The following is a 14,737-nucleotide window of genomic DNA, read 5'->3' as shown; positions in this document are numbered from 1 at the left end:
GATGCGCGAACGATAGGCCACGATCCGAACCTGCCGCAGCCAAGTAGCTGCTCCTGCCTGCCATGTCGTGGATGCGGCAGCAGACGAATGGCAACTACCTCAACGGCAACGATGCGCTGAACCGCTTTGAATTTGAGACGAGCAGTAGAGAGACGAGCGATGCCGAGCGAAGTCGATCACGAGGGCCACCAACATATGGAGGACGTGCAGCACAGGGAGTGACAGGCCCGTCGCGGCTGGACAGAGGACATGCGTATAGAAGAAGCAGGGACTTTGACAACAGCCAGAGCAGGAGCAGGAGTCGCGCAGGCGGTGCTCGCCATGGCCCAGCTAGTGGGCAGGTCGAAGGTCAGTACATGCCAGAAACATTGAGCAAAACCCCACACAAATCCACACATTCATAACTCCATTTCAATCTGTCATGGCGGACCCCTCCCTCAACAACACCAACACCTCCAACAAACTGTCTCCAGTCATGCGCTATCACAAGCAGCCCCACAGGCCGCTTCCCAGCACCACAGTGACGCTCACCAATTGGCTAGATATAATCCGCTTCATCGAGCAACAATGGTCTTTCATGGCCGACGAGAACTGCATCGCCGTCAAGGTCGCACTGCAATTGATGGATAACTCCTCCCTCGGCCTGGCAGATCAATACGACCAGTTTCAGGAAGCGCACCAGCAGCTACAGAATGCGCTCAAAGTCATTGTCAATCAACACCATCAAGGCTTTAACAGCAGTATCGGTACCTTTCACAAGATTCAAGCCGCCATTCATGCCTCTCAATCGCGCGTCCGTACGCTGCGTGAGGGCCTCGTGCAAGCCAAGGGCAGTCTCGCTACTGGCAAGCCGGAGCTGAAGGCTTTCGCGCAGAGTAGCCAGAGCTACGATCAGATGCTACAAGTGCTGGGCACAATCGAGCAGTTGCAGCAGGTGCCTGAGCAGCTTGAAGCTCAAATCTCAGAGAAGCGCTTTTTGGGCGCGGTCGACACATTGCAGGAAGCGCTTAGACTGATTCGAAAGCCTGAGATGGAAGAGATTGGCGCTCTGAGCGACTTGCGTGTCTATCTTGGGAATCAAGAGCACTCCTTGACCGACATCTTGATCGAAGAGCTCCACAACCACCTCTACCTCAAGAGTCCATATTGTGAAGAGAGGTGGAAGTCGCACATGAGACGAGATCCGTCCAATCCAACCATGGATGATGGAGAGCGAGCGATGCACTCATTCCTGGACATGTTTGATGGTTCGAAACCGATGCTGGAAGATGCGACCAGGAATCCAGAAGCAGACACCTTCTACTACATCCAACTTCTCGTGGAGTCGCTGAACAAGATGGCGAGGTTGGACGTAGCGGTGGACGCCATCGAACATCGATTGCCTGTCGAACTCTTTACAGTTGTGGAGAGATCTCATAGAGAAGTGGAACAACGGCATCCATCCATCATGCGCAACGCGGCCAGAAGCCAGCGAAAGACAGCTGGCCTCAATGCAGGACCCGATGGTGAGCGGGCTGAGACGCTGGAAGACCTTCTTACCACATTGTTCGCGAAATATGAGGCCATCGCTGAAGGACACCGTGTATTGCACGATGTGACGGCGGCCATTATCAAGCGAGACGGATACGAAGACGCAAACCTCAACCGCAGTTTCCGTGAGCTCTGGAAACTTCTGCAAAGCGAAATCCGCTCTCTCCTGCACGATCACCTCGCGACGAACGGCAACCTTGGTCACCGCTCTCAACAAGAGAAGGATGCCAGCGCGAACATATTCCGACCACTGCCTCGAGATCGCAATCGCAAGATCTTCAAGATGACCGACGTGGATTTGAAGTCAACGGAGCTGGCAACAGAACGGGAAGACCTCGAATTCATCCTCAGACAATCCGTACCTGGTCTGGTCGGCAACAATGCACGCGACACGAAGCAGGATCGAGACGTTGTAACAGACGTTTCTGCAACGGGTCACAAACTCCTGGTCGAGCCAAGCGTGTTCAATATGGGCATTCTTTTGAAACCCTCACTCGACTTTTTGACCAGACTGAAAGAAGTTGTGCCTCCAAACTCTGGGGTAGTATCCAGCACCTTGACATCTTTCCTCGACGACTTCTTGATCAACGTCTTCTACCCACAGTTGGACGAGACGTTACTCGACTTCTGTGGGCGCGCAATGAACGAGATGGACGCCTTCCAAGCACACGAAAAGTGGCAAAGCCATTCAGCGCGACCCATCTTCAAAGGTACCGCACGCTTCTTTGAGCTCATTGAAGCTTTTTGTGTCATGCTGGACAGTCTCCCACATGACCAAAGCTTCAGCCAGCTGATCATCACGCAAATGCGAACATACTACGATCGATGCTATCAGTGGTCGAAGAGTCTGCTGCAACGGGCGCAGCTGGAACAGGAGGGTGCAGTGAAGATGCGCCTGGCCGCGCAATTGGCCACATCTGGCGACATCAACCAGGTTGTTATCGACCTGACAAAGGCCAGCAAAGAGGAGGCGATCGTGCTTGCAGAAAAGGAGACCGCCCTACTCCTCAAAACCATCAAGACCCGAACACTGGAAGAAGCCGACTTGATCAACGACCGCAAAGCCCTCGCCGCACTATGTACACTCCAGGTGAGCATGAAATGGTTGGCGTCTAGATGTCAGCAACTTCGATACATCTCCCCGCGAGCCGTCGACACACAAAGCATGCAATCACACGACCGCCGGCGTTGGACACAGAACTTCAATGTCAACAACGCACCGAATGCCCCTTACCTCCCTCTCGACCAGCAGACCGCAGCTGGCTTCGATGCAGTCATCGCCTCTTTCAACGAACTTTCATCGCTAATCCTCCGCACGCTGCACATCGATCTTCGACTGCAACTCCTCCACGGCATCTACTCCGCCATGGACACCACCTACGCCCTCGGCCAGCCATACAACGACCCCGACCCCTCCATCGCCAACCTCTCCGACACACTCGGCTCGTACGAGGGCGTCATCTCCCAAAACCTCCTCGAAACGCACTACGACTTCCTCACCTCGCACCTCGACACGCTCGCCAACAACGCCATGGTCTCCCTCGTAGGCTGCATCCAAGCACTGGACACGTACGGCTCCGACCGCATGGGCCTGAACATCTTGGTGCTGCAGCAGAAACTCAAGCAGGCGATGCAGCAGGACGCCAGCTTGGAGTACGCGGCGAGGTTCTATGGTATGACGGATGTCAAGACGATTATCAGTGATGTGGCGAAGCGCGAGTTTGCGACGGAGGATCGCAAGGCGCTTGTGCGGTTGGTTTTTGATGCCGAGAGGGATGGAGGGGAGGGGGGTGTGGAGAGTTTTGTTGCGCAGTGTGGTTAGAATGGAGAAGGAGAAGAATAGGCCGTGTTGGGGGCCCTTTTGTTGGATTGGAAAGTGAGAAGCTTGATGAGTAGTATTGGAAGACAACATCATTGGCAAAAAAGAACTATCACGACATACCACTCCTCTCCTCCTCAATCTCTACAGCCATAAAATCCTCATACCGCGACCACCTCCTCACCTCCTCACCTCCCCTCCCTCCCAATCCCCCCTCAAAACATCAAACCCATCCCCCTCAAACCCCCGTCCCGGTCTCCACCCGGTGTTAGTGAGCTTGGTTTGTATTATGTTTTGAGAAATCTAGGAAGTGTCAAAGCACGGATCGAAATGCTGCTCTGGGTTTTGTAGTTTCGTAGCTTCGTGTTTCGAAGGATGCTGAGGGAGGTGAGGTGCCTGGATGCAGTGGGTCACTGGCGGCGAGCTAGTTGAAGTCTAGGCAGATATTGGTCAATGCGTCCTCCACATTCGCATGTGAAATTGGGCAGACCGTAGCGGTCAAGGCGGCTGCACACTTTCGAGTAGGCGGAACGAATTTACCACGACGGTACATGGGATGGATGCTCGAGTCAGCTGCTGTCAGATCGTCCGTGGGAGGACAGAGGAGGTCGACTGCGTCGCATCTTGTCAAGAACAGGAGTGAAGTTAAGGGTAGTAGCGCAACAATCACTTCCGTATACCGCTGCTCAATGAAGAAATCTATCCATTCTGGAGAATATCGTTGCCAAGCTCATGTCAAGCTTGCCAGACAACTTCTCGCAGATCCATTTTCAAACCCCAAACATCACAACTCGCCTGACTTCGCCCAGTTTGACAGGCCGTGTTCATAGACCATTCTCTCATCACCATATGAAGACCGTCGGCTCGCTTCGATCACAACCCAGTTCCGGCACTATCCGCTAAAGGAACAGTCAATCGTGTCAAGTATTCGCATCGTCTTCGCTTGTCGTTTCACAATGCTCGTAATGTTGTCCATCTTTGCAGAGAGAACCGTTTACTGAGCCTTGCTGGCATCGACCTTGCCGCGCAAGCCAGCGGAGGCGTCGCTCTCGAAGAAGCGGGCAAAGACTGGCTGGAGGAAGGAACGGAAGACGATCTGGGCGCCACTGTACTACATGTCAGTAGACACGCGGTTGATGTTTTGTGTTACAACATACCCAGTTTGTGGGAGAGCCATCCAGAGAACAAGGACGAACTTGAAGACGTAGTAGAATGGGAACCAGTAGACGGCGTTGATGGCAGACTCAATCACCGTCAGGAAGGCGTAGACCACCCAGTACTGTCACCCTCAGTCAGTATATCGCTCTCCTCGCCTCTTGATTTGTGCACACCACATACTGTGAGCCATTGAGTGTCATCGGCCTTGCCGCTGCTGAAGAGAGCCTCGAGCGAGTAGTAGGCCGGGATGGCGAAACCGGCAGTGTTGACGAGGAACTCGCCGGCAATGTTGAAGAAGACGAGGAAGAAGTAGAGGGCGCCGATGCCGAGGACGACGTAGACCTTGGGGACGGAGGTTTGCTGCTCGAGCTGGTTGAGTTGGGGGTACTTGGAGAGCTCCCTGTCGCGAGTGGTCAGTCGTGAGAGAAGGATGTTGTGATGGTGCTGCACTTACTTGTCGAGCTGAGAGAGGTGGTACTGGGCTCTACGATGGCTATCAGTTGGTGTACCCTGCACTGCCTGAATCATGGAAGCGGCGGGCGCTTACCTCTCCTGGATGGAGCCCTGAGCGTTGCCTTGCGACATTTTGACGGTGGGTGATTTGTTTGAAGCTCTGAAGCAGGTGGTGGAAGCTGGTTGCAGTGGTTGTGTTGGCAGAGGAGGTGTTTGTGGATGGGAGCAGGAAGCGGAAATCCAGTGGGAGATTTGGTGATGACGCAGTGGGACAGGTGTTGAGTGCAGGTGGGAGGGAGACGAGAACGACGAGCTTGCAGTGGTGGGCGACTGGAGCTTGCTGCTGGCTCTGCTTGCTGGCTGCGACAGTGAGCACCCCGGTCGCTTCAAATCGGGGAGCCGGAAGACGAAGATCGATCTTCAATACCCACTGCAGGCACGATGCTCGCAACTGCAAGCAATACTACCAATTTAATTCAGTTGCTTGTTGCAACACTTCAAATACCCAGCCGTTGGCTAATCAATGTTTTGTTGGTGGTGGGTGAATGCCGTTGCATAAGCTTTAATGCACACACGTGAGGCGGGATCACGTTTTTGGCCTGGTTGCCCCGATTCCGACTGTTTACCAACACTGGCTTCAACATCATCACATCCTCTGCCAACCACCCTCCCACCCCGCCACGCCGACGACTCTCCTCCACCAACACCTCACATCTACTCCGCCGGGTCTGCTCCGTCGGCAGCTCCTCTTCCACCCATTCCCAACCCTCTGGAGTCTGGCCCAGCGCTGCCGCCGATCGGCCCGCCGAAAAACAACCACCACAACAACTGGCTCGCAGTCGGCTACGTACAGCGCTCTGCCTCCATGCTATGCTCTTGCATATGTGAGTATCCGTCTGCAGAGTCTTGTCGAGTATACCAGACAGGACGAAATGCGACCGCCATCAGCGACTTCGCTAACCCAGCCACCAGTACAATAACAACCCCAATCAACAAACAAACAACATTTCGCCAGCATTCATTCGACTACCCTCCACATGTCGGCTCGCAATAGCCAGCGCCCCGACTCGCGGGCATCAACCACAAGCGCAGCGTCTCGTCAGAACGATGCGCTACCGCCGTCGCACCCCGATGCGAAAACTGTTCAGGTCACATATATGCCCCAAGGCCCCGAAGCAGCCCTACTACAATACCACCAGTCGGGCATGGCTCCACAGGCTGTAGGACAATACGATGTCGTTCCACAACAGCAACATCTTGGGCATCACCACGCCCAGAGCATCCAATTCCCGGTCCAGGCGCAATATGGCCCCAACGACTCGCCGTATCTACAACAAGACATGGTCTATGCACAGCATGTTCGTGTAGGATCGGTCCCCATTCAGCCTGCGGTTGAGATGCCTGACGACAAGAGACGGAAGACTTCGGCCGTTACCGCGACCAACGACAAAGAATTGAGGGAGATGCTGGTGAAGAACGAAGGGAGAGGACTGAGAGAGGTTGCTCAAGAAGTCATTCAGAAGGAGAGAACGCCTATGGCAGAGAAGACGAAGCAGCTGTTTGCTATGCTCTGGTAGAGTTCATTCCTTGGCCCACTTTTGTTTGTTTCTAACGAGTCTTCAGGCTACGTCAAGTTTGCAAACCAGCAAAGACCTCTGTCCCGAGGAACCGAGTATACTCCCAGTATGCCACCCGCTGTGGTACTGAGAGAGTCGTTCCTCTAAACCCAGCATCGTTTGGCAAGCTGGTCAGAGTCATCTTCCCCGGCATCCAAACCAGAAGACTTGGTGTCCGTGGCGAGAGCAAGTATCACTATGTCGATCTAGCGCTCGAAGAAGAACCGCCCAACATGCCGCACTCCTGGCAAGGCGCAGTGTTCCAGCACATGGACAATCGGCAACGGTCCCAATCGATGAGCACCCAACAGATCGACTTTAACAACATTCCTCGCTTGCAAGCCGACACGGCCGCCTTCCCCAATGACGGCAGCTTTGACTTGCAATCCGCCCTCCCTCCGACGCCGAGAGGGCCAGCATCAAAAGGCCAATCCTTCGTATATCCCATGTCGCGAGGCATGCAATCTGGAGCTCCGGAGTCTGCGACATACCAGCACACCCTACGCTTCCCTCCCAGCAACATGCCGGTCTTCTCGGAAAACGAGCCTGTCAACTTGCCACCGATACATCCATACCTTCCTCCTCGTACAGATACAGACACCGCCGAAGCACTTGCTGCGCTATACCGGACGCATTGTACATCCCTGATTGACAGCATCCGGTTCTGCAAAGAGAAACAGTTCTTCCGGCTTTACACCTCGTTCCACGGCACACTTACTGTTCCTGTACAGAAACTCTTCACCCACCCTAATCTTGCTCCTTGGATAGAGCAATGCGATCTCGTCATGTACAGAACCATGGTGCGCTTCGCCAGCCGCCTGACGCTGCAAGCCGCTCCGCCGGTTGTCATCAACATCCTCTCGAACATCTCAAATACACTTCACGACCACATCGCAAAGACATTCGCTAGCCAACCGCCGCACGTGCTGGAAGCTAAACTAAAACCTGCCACCGTCTTCGCTGGTCTGCTGTATCGCCTTATCAGGGTCAATCAGTCGGCCCACGCCGCCGCCAACCTCCTCACCGTCGACCACAACAGAGAGCAGATGTGGCGGGAATGGACGGTCATGGTCAACCCGAAACGGGTGATGGAGGCCGAGCTGCCAGACTGCGGCTACGACGAGGTATACAACATCATGACTACAGAGATGCGGAATCTTTTGGAACCTTTACCAGCTTATCAGGACGATATGTCCTATTACAACTTCGAGGCGGACAATGGTGGATTCGCACAGTTCTTGCAGAGTCAGACCGCACCTCCATCCCGCAGTGGACCATCGCAAGTGTCGACCGAGACTGTTCTCGACCGGTGGTCAGCGTTCTTGTCCGGCTTGCCAGGTCGCTTCCCCCATGCGCCAGCTCGGACGATTCTTCATTGCATATCTGCCGTGGGCACGGCGGCGCTGCGAGACATTACCATTGGCTGTGGTGCATCGTATGCCCATTGGTGGGTGCTTAAAATCTTTGTCGACGAGATGGCATTGTGGCTGGCCGAGATGGGTGGCTTTCTTGAGCCCACTATCCCCAACTCGCCGGTTAACAGCGCCAACATGTATCAATCGCCGGTATTGGAGAACGGAACGGGACGAAGTCACAGCGGAAGTCGAATGAGCAGCATGGGTCCTGCGAGTGCTAATGGTAACGACCAGGCACATGCTCTCTTCATGGCCGAGGCTCAACAGCAGAACTTCTCCCAACAACAACCCCAGCAGCACACCCACGTACATGGGCTGCCTTTCCAACCGACCCGTCAGCCATCGGGTCTCAAACAGCAACATCACCTGCAGCAGCAGGACAATGATATCGATGATAGCGGCATCGGGATGTCGCTGATGGACGACGATCTGACCATGTCCAAGTTCGGCGTGACCGGTCCACACGTCGCCATGGAGGGCATGGGCACGACCGACATGCGTGTCGATCCGCTCTGATGGGCCCAAAGAGGTGTTTATGATGTTATACGTAGCGCAGGTGTCGGTGTCGGTGTGGGTGGGTAGCTTGTCTGAAGGCGTTATCATGTCAGGCAGGCTCAGGCTCAGAAACAAAGAGTGTCAGAGAGTTATTGGGATGACTTGGGGGCCAAGATCTGCGCATGCTACTACGCCTTTGGAGGCTGTTTGTTTTTTGGATACATGACGCCCCCTTGGATGTGGGTCTTGTCTTGGGTACAACTGGCGCGGTGGGGTTGAGCTTCCTGCTTGGGGTTGGGACGGGCGGGAATGAACTGGATACCACATTTTGCGCTTTTCTTGCTGCTGCTGGTTTTTGACGCGGAAGGGGTTTGGCTTCGTCGGTAGTTGTGTTATTGATCATGAGATGTTTTTGGACACAATACTCTCCCTCGCATTGTCGTGTGATGTTTTGATGTTGAGATTTCGATTGGGGTTGAAGTCAATGGGTTGGTCAAGTCAGATGTTTGAATTCGGTTCATATGTCTCGGTAGAAAGCAAACTTCGAATCAGCAATACGCTCGCAGCAGGGGGTATCTCATATTTCATTTCATATCACAAAAAGAGCAAAATCCACCACCCCCTCTATCTCAACGCCCTCCATGCCTCCATCCCTTCATCCCTCCCACCCCTCCCCTCCCTTTACTCCCCCAACTAATCCCCCTCCCCAACCCCAAACTCCTCCATAACACACCGAACCCTCACGCCCCTCTTCTCCGCCACCAAGCCCAACAACCCCATCCCCACATCCTTAATCTCATTGTACCCATGCAGCAGCGCGATGTGCTCTTTGATGACTGCGTGGGCGGTTTCGAGCGCCGAGGTTTGGATTTGCATGGGCGTCCAGTTGGTGGGGAGGGGGAGGCTGGAAGGGAGGGTGCTGTGCGTGTGGAGGTGGGAGGTGTAGAGTGTTTGGAGGTTGTGGAGGTGGGATTGGAGGGCGGTTAGTTTTTGGTGGAGGGGGTGGAGGGTTGGGTTGGCGTTGGGCGGTGCTGTTGGCGCTGGGTCGGGGGGTGGGGCGATGTTGTCTGGGTTTGAGTCGATGTCGTCTGCTGGACGCTTTCTGGAGCTGGTGTCGGTGTTCGAGCTTTCTGCTTCGTTTGTGGGGTGTTTTGCTGGGCTCGGGGAGCTTGGGAGAATTGCGTCTGACGACGGGACTGCTGGCTCGGATGATGCAACTTCTTGCTTCGGTTCTGCTTCTTGTGTCGCCGTCTCCTTGGACGACACTGCTTCTGCTTGCTGCATAGTAGTCTCCATTGATGATGCTGACTCAAGTTCCTGTCGCTGCGATTGAGGTAGTTCTTGCGAGGACATTGCGCTGTTTGATGGGCGCGAGTAATGTTCTATGGCTGTCTTGATTGAGACGAAACGCGTGGTGATTTTGGAAGACGCGTAGAATGAAGTCAAAGTGTGGAGCTGTCGCAAGGTTTCGGCAAGCGCGGAAAGACGGGCTGACCTTATCCTTGCCCTCAATAGGCAGCTGACGACGACATCGAACAGGGAGACGACATTCTTTTCCTCTGGCATCGACGAACTCGATACTGCCTTCGGGCTTCAGTACACAGCAAATACACGCACAAAATCGGCGATCTCACGTCGCTTCAGTCCAGTAATACAGAATGGCCACCTTCCGAACTAGACCCTCGATCTCCCTCCTCTCCCTCACGACCCTCCTCCTCTCCGCCAGCACCGCCCTCGCCCATGGCGGCCACGACAAGATCCCCGAAGGCGAGGCCGTCTCCGCCGAACCCCTTGGCAGCACCATGTGGGCGCACATCCTCATTCAGTCCACAGCCTGGGGGATCCTCTACCCGACAGGAATGGTCCTCGGCATGGTCCGGTCACGTTTCCACGTCCCTGTTCAAGTCCTTGCTACGGCTCTGGCGATTGTGGGATACTTCATTGGCCACGCGCATGGAGGACGGCAGTTTGGACCGAATGTGCATGCCAAGTTTGCGAATTGGTTGATGTTGATTATGATTGTGCAGGTGGTGATTGGAGTGTATCTCAGACTGCACATTGAGAGGGGTTTTCTGGGAAAGATACGGAAGGGATTGGTCAGGACGCATGCGATATTGGGTGGGATACTGCCTGTGGCGTCATGGGTGCAGATGTTGTTTGGAGGGATTGCGGCGCAGGGATTCTGTCAAGGGGATCACTTGGGACAGTGCGCAGCGCATTTCATCATGGGCTCTGCGTTTATTGCGTATGGGATTGTCTTGACTTTGCTGTTGTTGAATGGGCAGCCTTTCCTGGCGAGGACGGGGAGGAGTCAAGAGTTTTGGGACAGTTTGATTATTGCTCTATGGGGATGTGTGAACACTTTCACAGAGCACAGATGGGGAGGACCTTGGGTTAGGAATGACTTGCAGCACACGAGCATGGGTATCATTTGGTGGGCAGCTGGACTTGTCGGCATCTGGCTCTCTCGTGACAGGCAAGGACGGCCGAAGCGGAATCTCATTCCTGGAATCGTCATCTTCATGACTGGATGGGGAATGAGCGCGCATCCACAAGATCTTGAACTCAGCACACACGTCCACTCCATCTTTGGCTACACTCTGATGAGTGCCGGTTTGACCAGGATCATCGAGATCAGCTTCATCCTTCGAGACAAGAACACGCTTGTCGGACCAGAGGGTGGCGACGTGGATCCTGAAATCAACAGCTTCCAGTATCTGCCCATCTTCTTGCTCTATGCGTCGGGCTTCCTCTTCATGGGCGCCACCGAGGAACAGATGCGACTCCTTTCTGATGCTGGAGTCACGCATGTGTCCTACATTCTGATATTGTACAGCATATCATTTCTCCTCTTTCTCTGTGAGTATCGACCTCCCCCTTTACATCCGTGATCACATGCTGACTTGTTCTTCAGTTGTCCTCATGCTCCTCCATCTGTACTCAGCCTACGCAAATCCACAGCAAAACAACAAGAACCCAGTGAAACTTGGCGACGAAGAACGACCGCTCGCCAATGGCCATGCACGCATACCCAACGACATTGACCGCCAGTCCCACGATGCCCAGGAGTTTGAGCTCGAGGGACTCATGAGCGACGACGAGGAGCCAGATGCTTCCAAGGCGAATGGCCATACCACCAGATCTTAGATGCACAGACGCATGTATTCTTTAGCTTCAACATGAAAAATTGTCAACATTGAGAAATGAGTTGGTTCACGACTTCCAAGTACGTGAAAGTTGGTGTCTAAGGGGCGAGGCTGGGGTATGTGGGATGATACATGATATGCCCCTTTTTCAACTCGACAATATTTACCTACTCGCAGGCTACTTTGGAGCGCGCCTTCCGCCGGTGCCTTCCGCTGGCGACCCTGGACGTCACTGCACCGTTTGCACTTCCCACCCAAGGACACACCTCCCTCCATCGCGCTCGGAGACGGCTGGCGGGACGGCACCACGGTGAAGATCGATTTCGTGAGGCTTCTTCACATATCAAACCGCACCTCGTCCACTTCACCGAATCCAGCGCACGAACGACGTGTTTCAGAAATGGCCAACTTCACTCAGCGCCGCTGAGCGTCCGCGTGACCTGGTGCGAGGGGTTCTTCTCCTTTCCACGCCGGCGAAAAACGAATCTCTACCGCGACAAACACCCACTTCCGCGACGCAACGCAACACACCGCAACGTTTTGCATCGCAACACAAGACAACACAACATCGCGGCGCGAAGCCACACGACAGACTACAAGGTTGGTGTGCTGTTTTTCTCCTCCTGCGGTTTTCTTTTGTTGTTGTTGCGGCTTAACGTGTGAGGCGGTGTTGAACCGTTTCCTCCAAGCAGACCTCTTTGACTCTAGATTGACCACCGTGTCGTCCGACTTCTACACCTGAACCCAGAGCACAGTTGCCCGGTATGTCTGAGTATCGCTACGAGGCCTCCTTCAAGGGCGGCGGCGGCGGGCACCAGAAGCAGCAGCAGCACGAGCATACCGAGCAGCACGAGCACAAGGCAGAGCAGCCTTTCGATACGACCGCAGAGCACCCGAACGAATCGATTATCAAGCAGACCAAGCAGCAGCATGAGCAGAGCGACCACCCAAAGGGCGCAAACAAGCGGGCGTATATCACTCTTGTGACGCGTGCTTCTTACCTTGCCGGCGTTGTGATTCTCGCCCACACCTTGGAGATGCGCGGCTCCAAGTACCCGCTCATCGTGCTCTACACCGATTCCCTAACCGACGCAGCACTTCTCGCCCTCGATATCGAGGCGAAGAAATCGAACCTAATTCTCAAGAAGTGCGAATTGCTCATCCCAGGCGAGCAACACGACCTGGACATCGCAGTCCCGCGGTTCGAGGACACCTGGACCAAAATTCGTGTGTTCGAGCAGTTCGAGGACGGCTTCGAGACGCTCTGCTATCTCGACGCGGACATGATCGTGTTCAAGGATATGGACACGGTCTTCGACGGCGCCAGTGAGCTGCCGAAAGACCACATCCGCGCAGTCCACGACTGCATCTGCAGTCCGGATAGAGAGGAATGGACGCCAGACCATCACTGCCCAGAGAACTGCCCATTCAATTCAGCGGCCTACCCAGGAGATCTGATGACGTTCAACAAGGAGCACCTCCAGCGGATCTGTCGCGTCTTCAACAGCGGCATGTTCGTCTTCCATCCAAACAAGGCGCTCTGGGAGGACATCCTCGACTACTTCACCACGAACCCCTTCCTCGGCATGTTCAAATTCCCCGACCAGGATTTCCTAATCAGCTACTTCACGGACAAGTGGGCCGGACTTCTGTGGACGTACAATGCCGTGAAGACCATGGCCTACCGCCATGAGAAGTTGTGGGACAAGAACGAGATTGTCTGCCTCCACTACATCGTCGACAAGCCGTGGGCGAAGCGCATCGGACCGGATGGCGTTGCAGGCTTCAAGGGCAAGGACGGAGAGACTCATAGCTGGTGGTGGGACGAGTATGAGGCTTGGGTAAGGCCATCTCTTTCCTTCTTCCCCTGTCACGTCCGCGCTGACCATTCTCGAAATTTGCAGTCCAGCCTCCGTCAAGAGCAGGGTGCGTTCGAAGTCGTCTCCATCATGAGCAAGCACGTGGCGAGACGCGACAGCGAGAGCAGCGATCCTGGACGTCCAGATATGGGTGTCATCGGAACGAACGTTCATGAGACGGAGGAGAATGATGATACGGGCAGGCCAAGAGTCCAGTACGTCGACAAGGGCACGTGCACCGATGAAGTCAAGTACGTCGACAAGGGCACGTGCACGGATGAGGACTTCTTGTCCGACTCGGTTGACTCGCGTAACTCGGGTGACTCTCAAGGCTATGAGTACGACGCCGACAGGAGCACGGATCCGAACGAATACGACGAGGAGGAAGAGGACTATAACGAGAGTGCGGAGGACGACTACGACGAGGACGAGGAGGAGGAGACGCCATCCGACGAGGGTGGAGACATGGAGGCTGGCAAGGCCACGGGCGTTGACGAGGATGGAGGCTCGGATGTGGACACCGGCGACTCTGGCGACAGCGGTGGAGTCCCGCTCCCAAAGAGCACCGAGAAGGAGAAGGACGGTGGCGAGGACGGCACCGATTCCGACGTTTGAGGGCGAATCAAGCACTTTTGGACTTGAATCCTTTTTTGGATTATAGTCAAAGCAAAAGGCGCTCGGACACAATGGATACGGCGCGGAGACTTGTGTGTACTCTAGCTTCAAACGACATCAGGCGACATCATCAGGGCCGGGCATTGCAGTGTGGGAGGCGCTGTTGTGGTGTCTGGCAGGTCTGCACACTACTTGGTACTGACTGCACTGCTGCTTTTGCATTCAGATCGGAAATTGATAGACAATTTCCCCAAAACCCATTTCCCAAAACCACTTCGCCAAACATATTTCCAAAACCATTCTGTGCGTTCTAGGTTGAGTTGTGAAGTGGTGAAATTACCGTGTCACATGTTAATCTCTTTCCGCTGAGCTTGATCTCCACAAGGGCATTGAACCTCCAACGCGAATACTTCGCGAACGATCTGCAAAAGTACATATGGGGTTGTTTCTCTGAAGACTCCTCAGTTGCAACGATCAATTTCAAAGTCATGAAACTGCATATCCAGGTTCTTGCACATTCAGCCTTCGACGTTCCATCTAACCCCAGAATAACCCTAAGCTCACGGTTTGGGATTCATTCACTCACATTCCCTCAACCTCATCCCTCCCTATCCCTCCCCATCCCCTCCCC

The 14,737-nt window shown here is 54.5% G+C and overlaps 6 protein-coding genes across 6 annotated transcripts; 4 read left to right on the top strand and 2 right to left on the bottom strand.

Annotated features, from left to right (window-relative positions):
* Window positions 1-62: 62 nt before the first annotated feature.
* On the top strand, window positions 63-3,352 carry M409DRAFT_70764 (uncharacterized protein; the record flags this gene model as incomplete). Its single annotated transcript, XM_033818886.1, has 2 exons — window positions 63-348; window positions 543-3,352. The coding sequence occupies 2 exons, from the start codon at window positions 63-65 to the stop codon at window positions 3,350-3,352; spliced, it is 3,096 nt and encodes a 1,031-aa protein (XP_033660766.1).
* Window positions 3,353-4,343: 991 nt separating this feature from the next.
* On the bottom strand, window positions 4,344-5,092 carry M409DRAFT_29685 (uncharacterized protein; the record flags this gene model as incomplete). The annotated part of the gene is made up of 5 exons (XM_033809581.1): window positions 4,344-4,455; window positions 4,507-4,628; window positions 4,688-4,907; window positions 4,962-4,991; window positions 5,055-5,092. 5 exons carry the CDS (start codon window positions 5,090-5,092, stop codon window positions 4,344-4,346), a joined length of 522 nt encoding a protein of 173 aa, XP_033660765.1.
* A 905-nt stretch (window positions 5,093-5,997) lies between these two features.
* M409DRAFT_70762 (uncharacterized protein) lies at window positions 5,998-8,507 on the top strand (the record flags this gene model as incomplete). The annotated part of the gene is made up of 2 exons (XM_033818885.1): window positions 5,998-6,533; window positions 6,584-8,507. The coding sequence occupies 2 exons, from the start codon at window positions 5,998-6,000 to the stop codon at window positions 8,505-8,507; spliced, it is 2,460 nt and encodes an 819-aa protein (XP_033660764.1).
* Window positions 8,508-9,179: 672 nt separating this feature from the next.
* On the bottom strand, window positions 9,180-9,839 carry M409DRAFT_60467 (uncharacterized protein; the record flags this gene model as incomplete). The annotated part of the gene is made up of 1 exon (XM_033814494.1): window positions 9,180-9,839. The coding sequence occupies one exon, from the start codon at window positions 9,837-9,839 to the stop codon at window positions 9,180-9,182; it is 660 nt and encodes a 219-aa protein (XP_033660763.1).
* A 305-nt stretch (window positions 9,840-10,144) lies between these two features.
* On the top strand, window positions 10,145-11,633 carry M409DRAFT_60466 (uncharacterized protein; the record flags this gene model as incomplete). Its single annotated transcript, XM_033814493.1, has 2 exons — window positions 10,145-11,345; window positions 11,401-11,633. The coding sequence occupies 2 exons, from the start codon at window positions 10,145-10,147 to the stop codon at window positions 11,631-11,633; spliced, it is 1,434 nt and encodes a 477-aa protein (XP_033660762.1).
* Window positions 11,634-12,396: 763 nt separating this feature from the next.
* M409DRAFT_60465 (glycosyltransferase family 8 protein) lies at window positions 12,397-14,106 on the top strand (the record flags this gene model as incomplete). The annotated part of the gene is made up of 1 exon (XM_033814492.1): window positions 12,397-14,106. The coding sequence occupies one exon, from the start codon at window positions 12,397-12,399 to the stop codon at window positions 14,104-14,106; it is 1,710 nt and encodes a 569-aa protein (XP_033660761.1).
* Window positions 14,107-14,737: the final 631 nt, after the last annotated feature.

Source organism: Zasmidium cellare (assembly GCF_010093935.1).
Source record: "Zasmidium cellare ATCC 36951 unplaced genomic scaffold M409scaffold_54, whole genome shotgun sequence".
Taxonomy (NCBI): domain Eukaryota; kingdom Fungi; phylum Ascomycota; class Dothideomycetes; order Mycosphaerellales; family Mycosphaerellaceae; genus Zasmidium; species Zasmidium cellare.
This window is presented reverse-complemented; position numbering and strand designations above follow the sequence as displayed.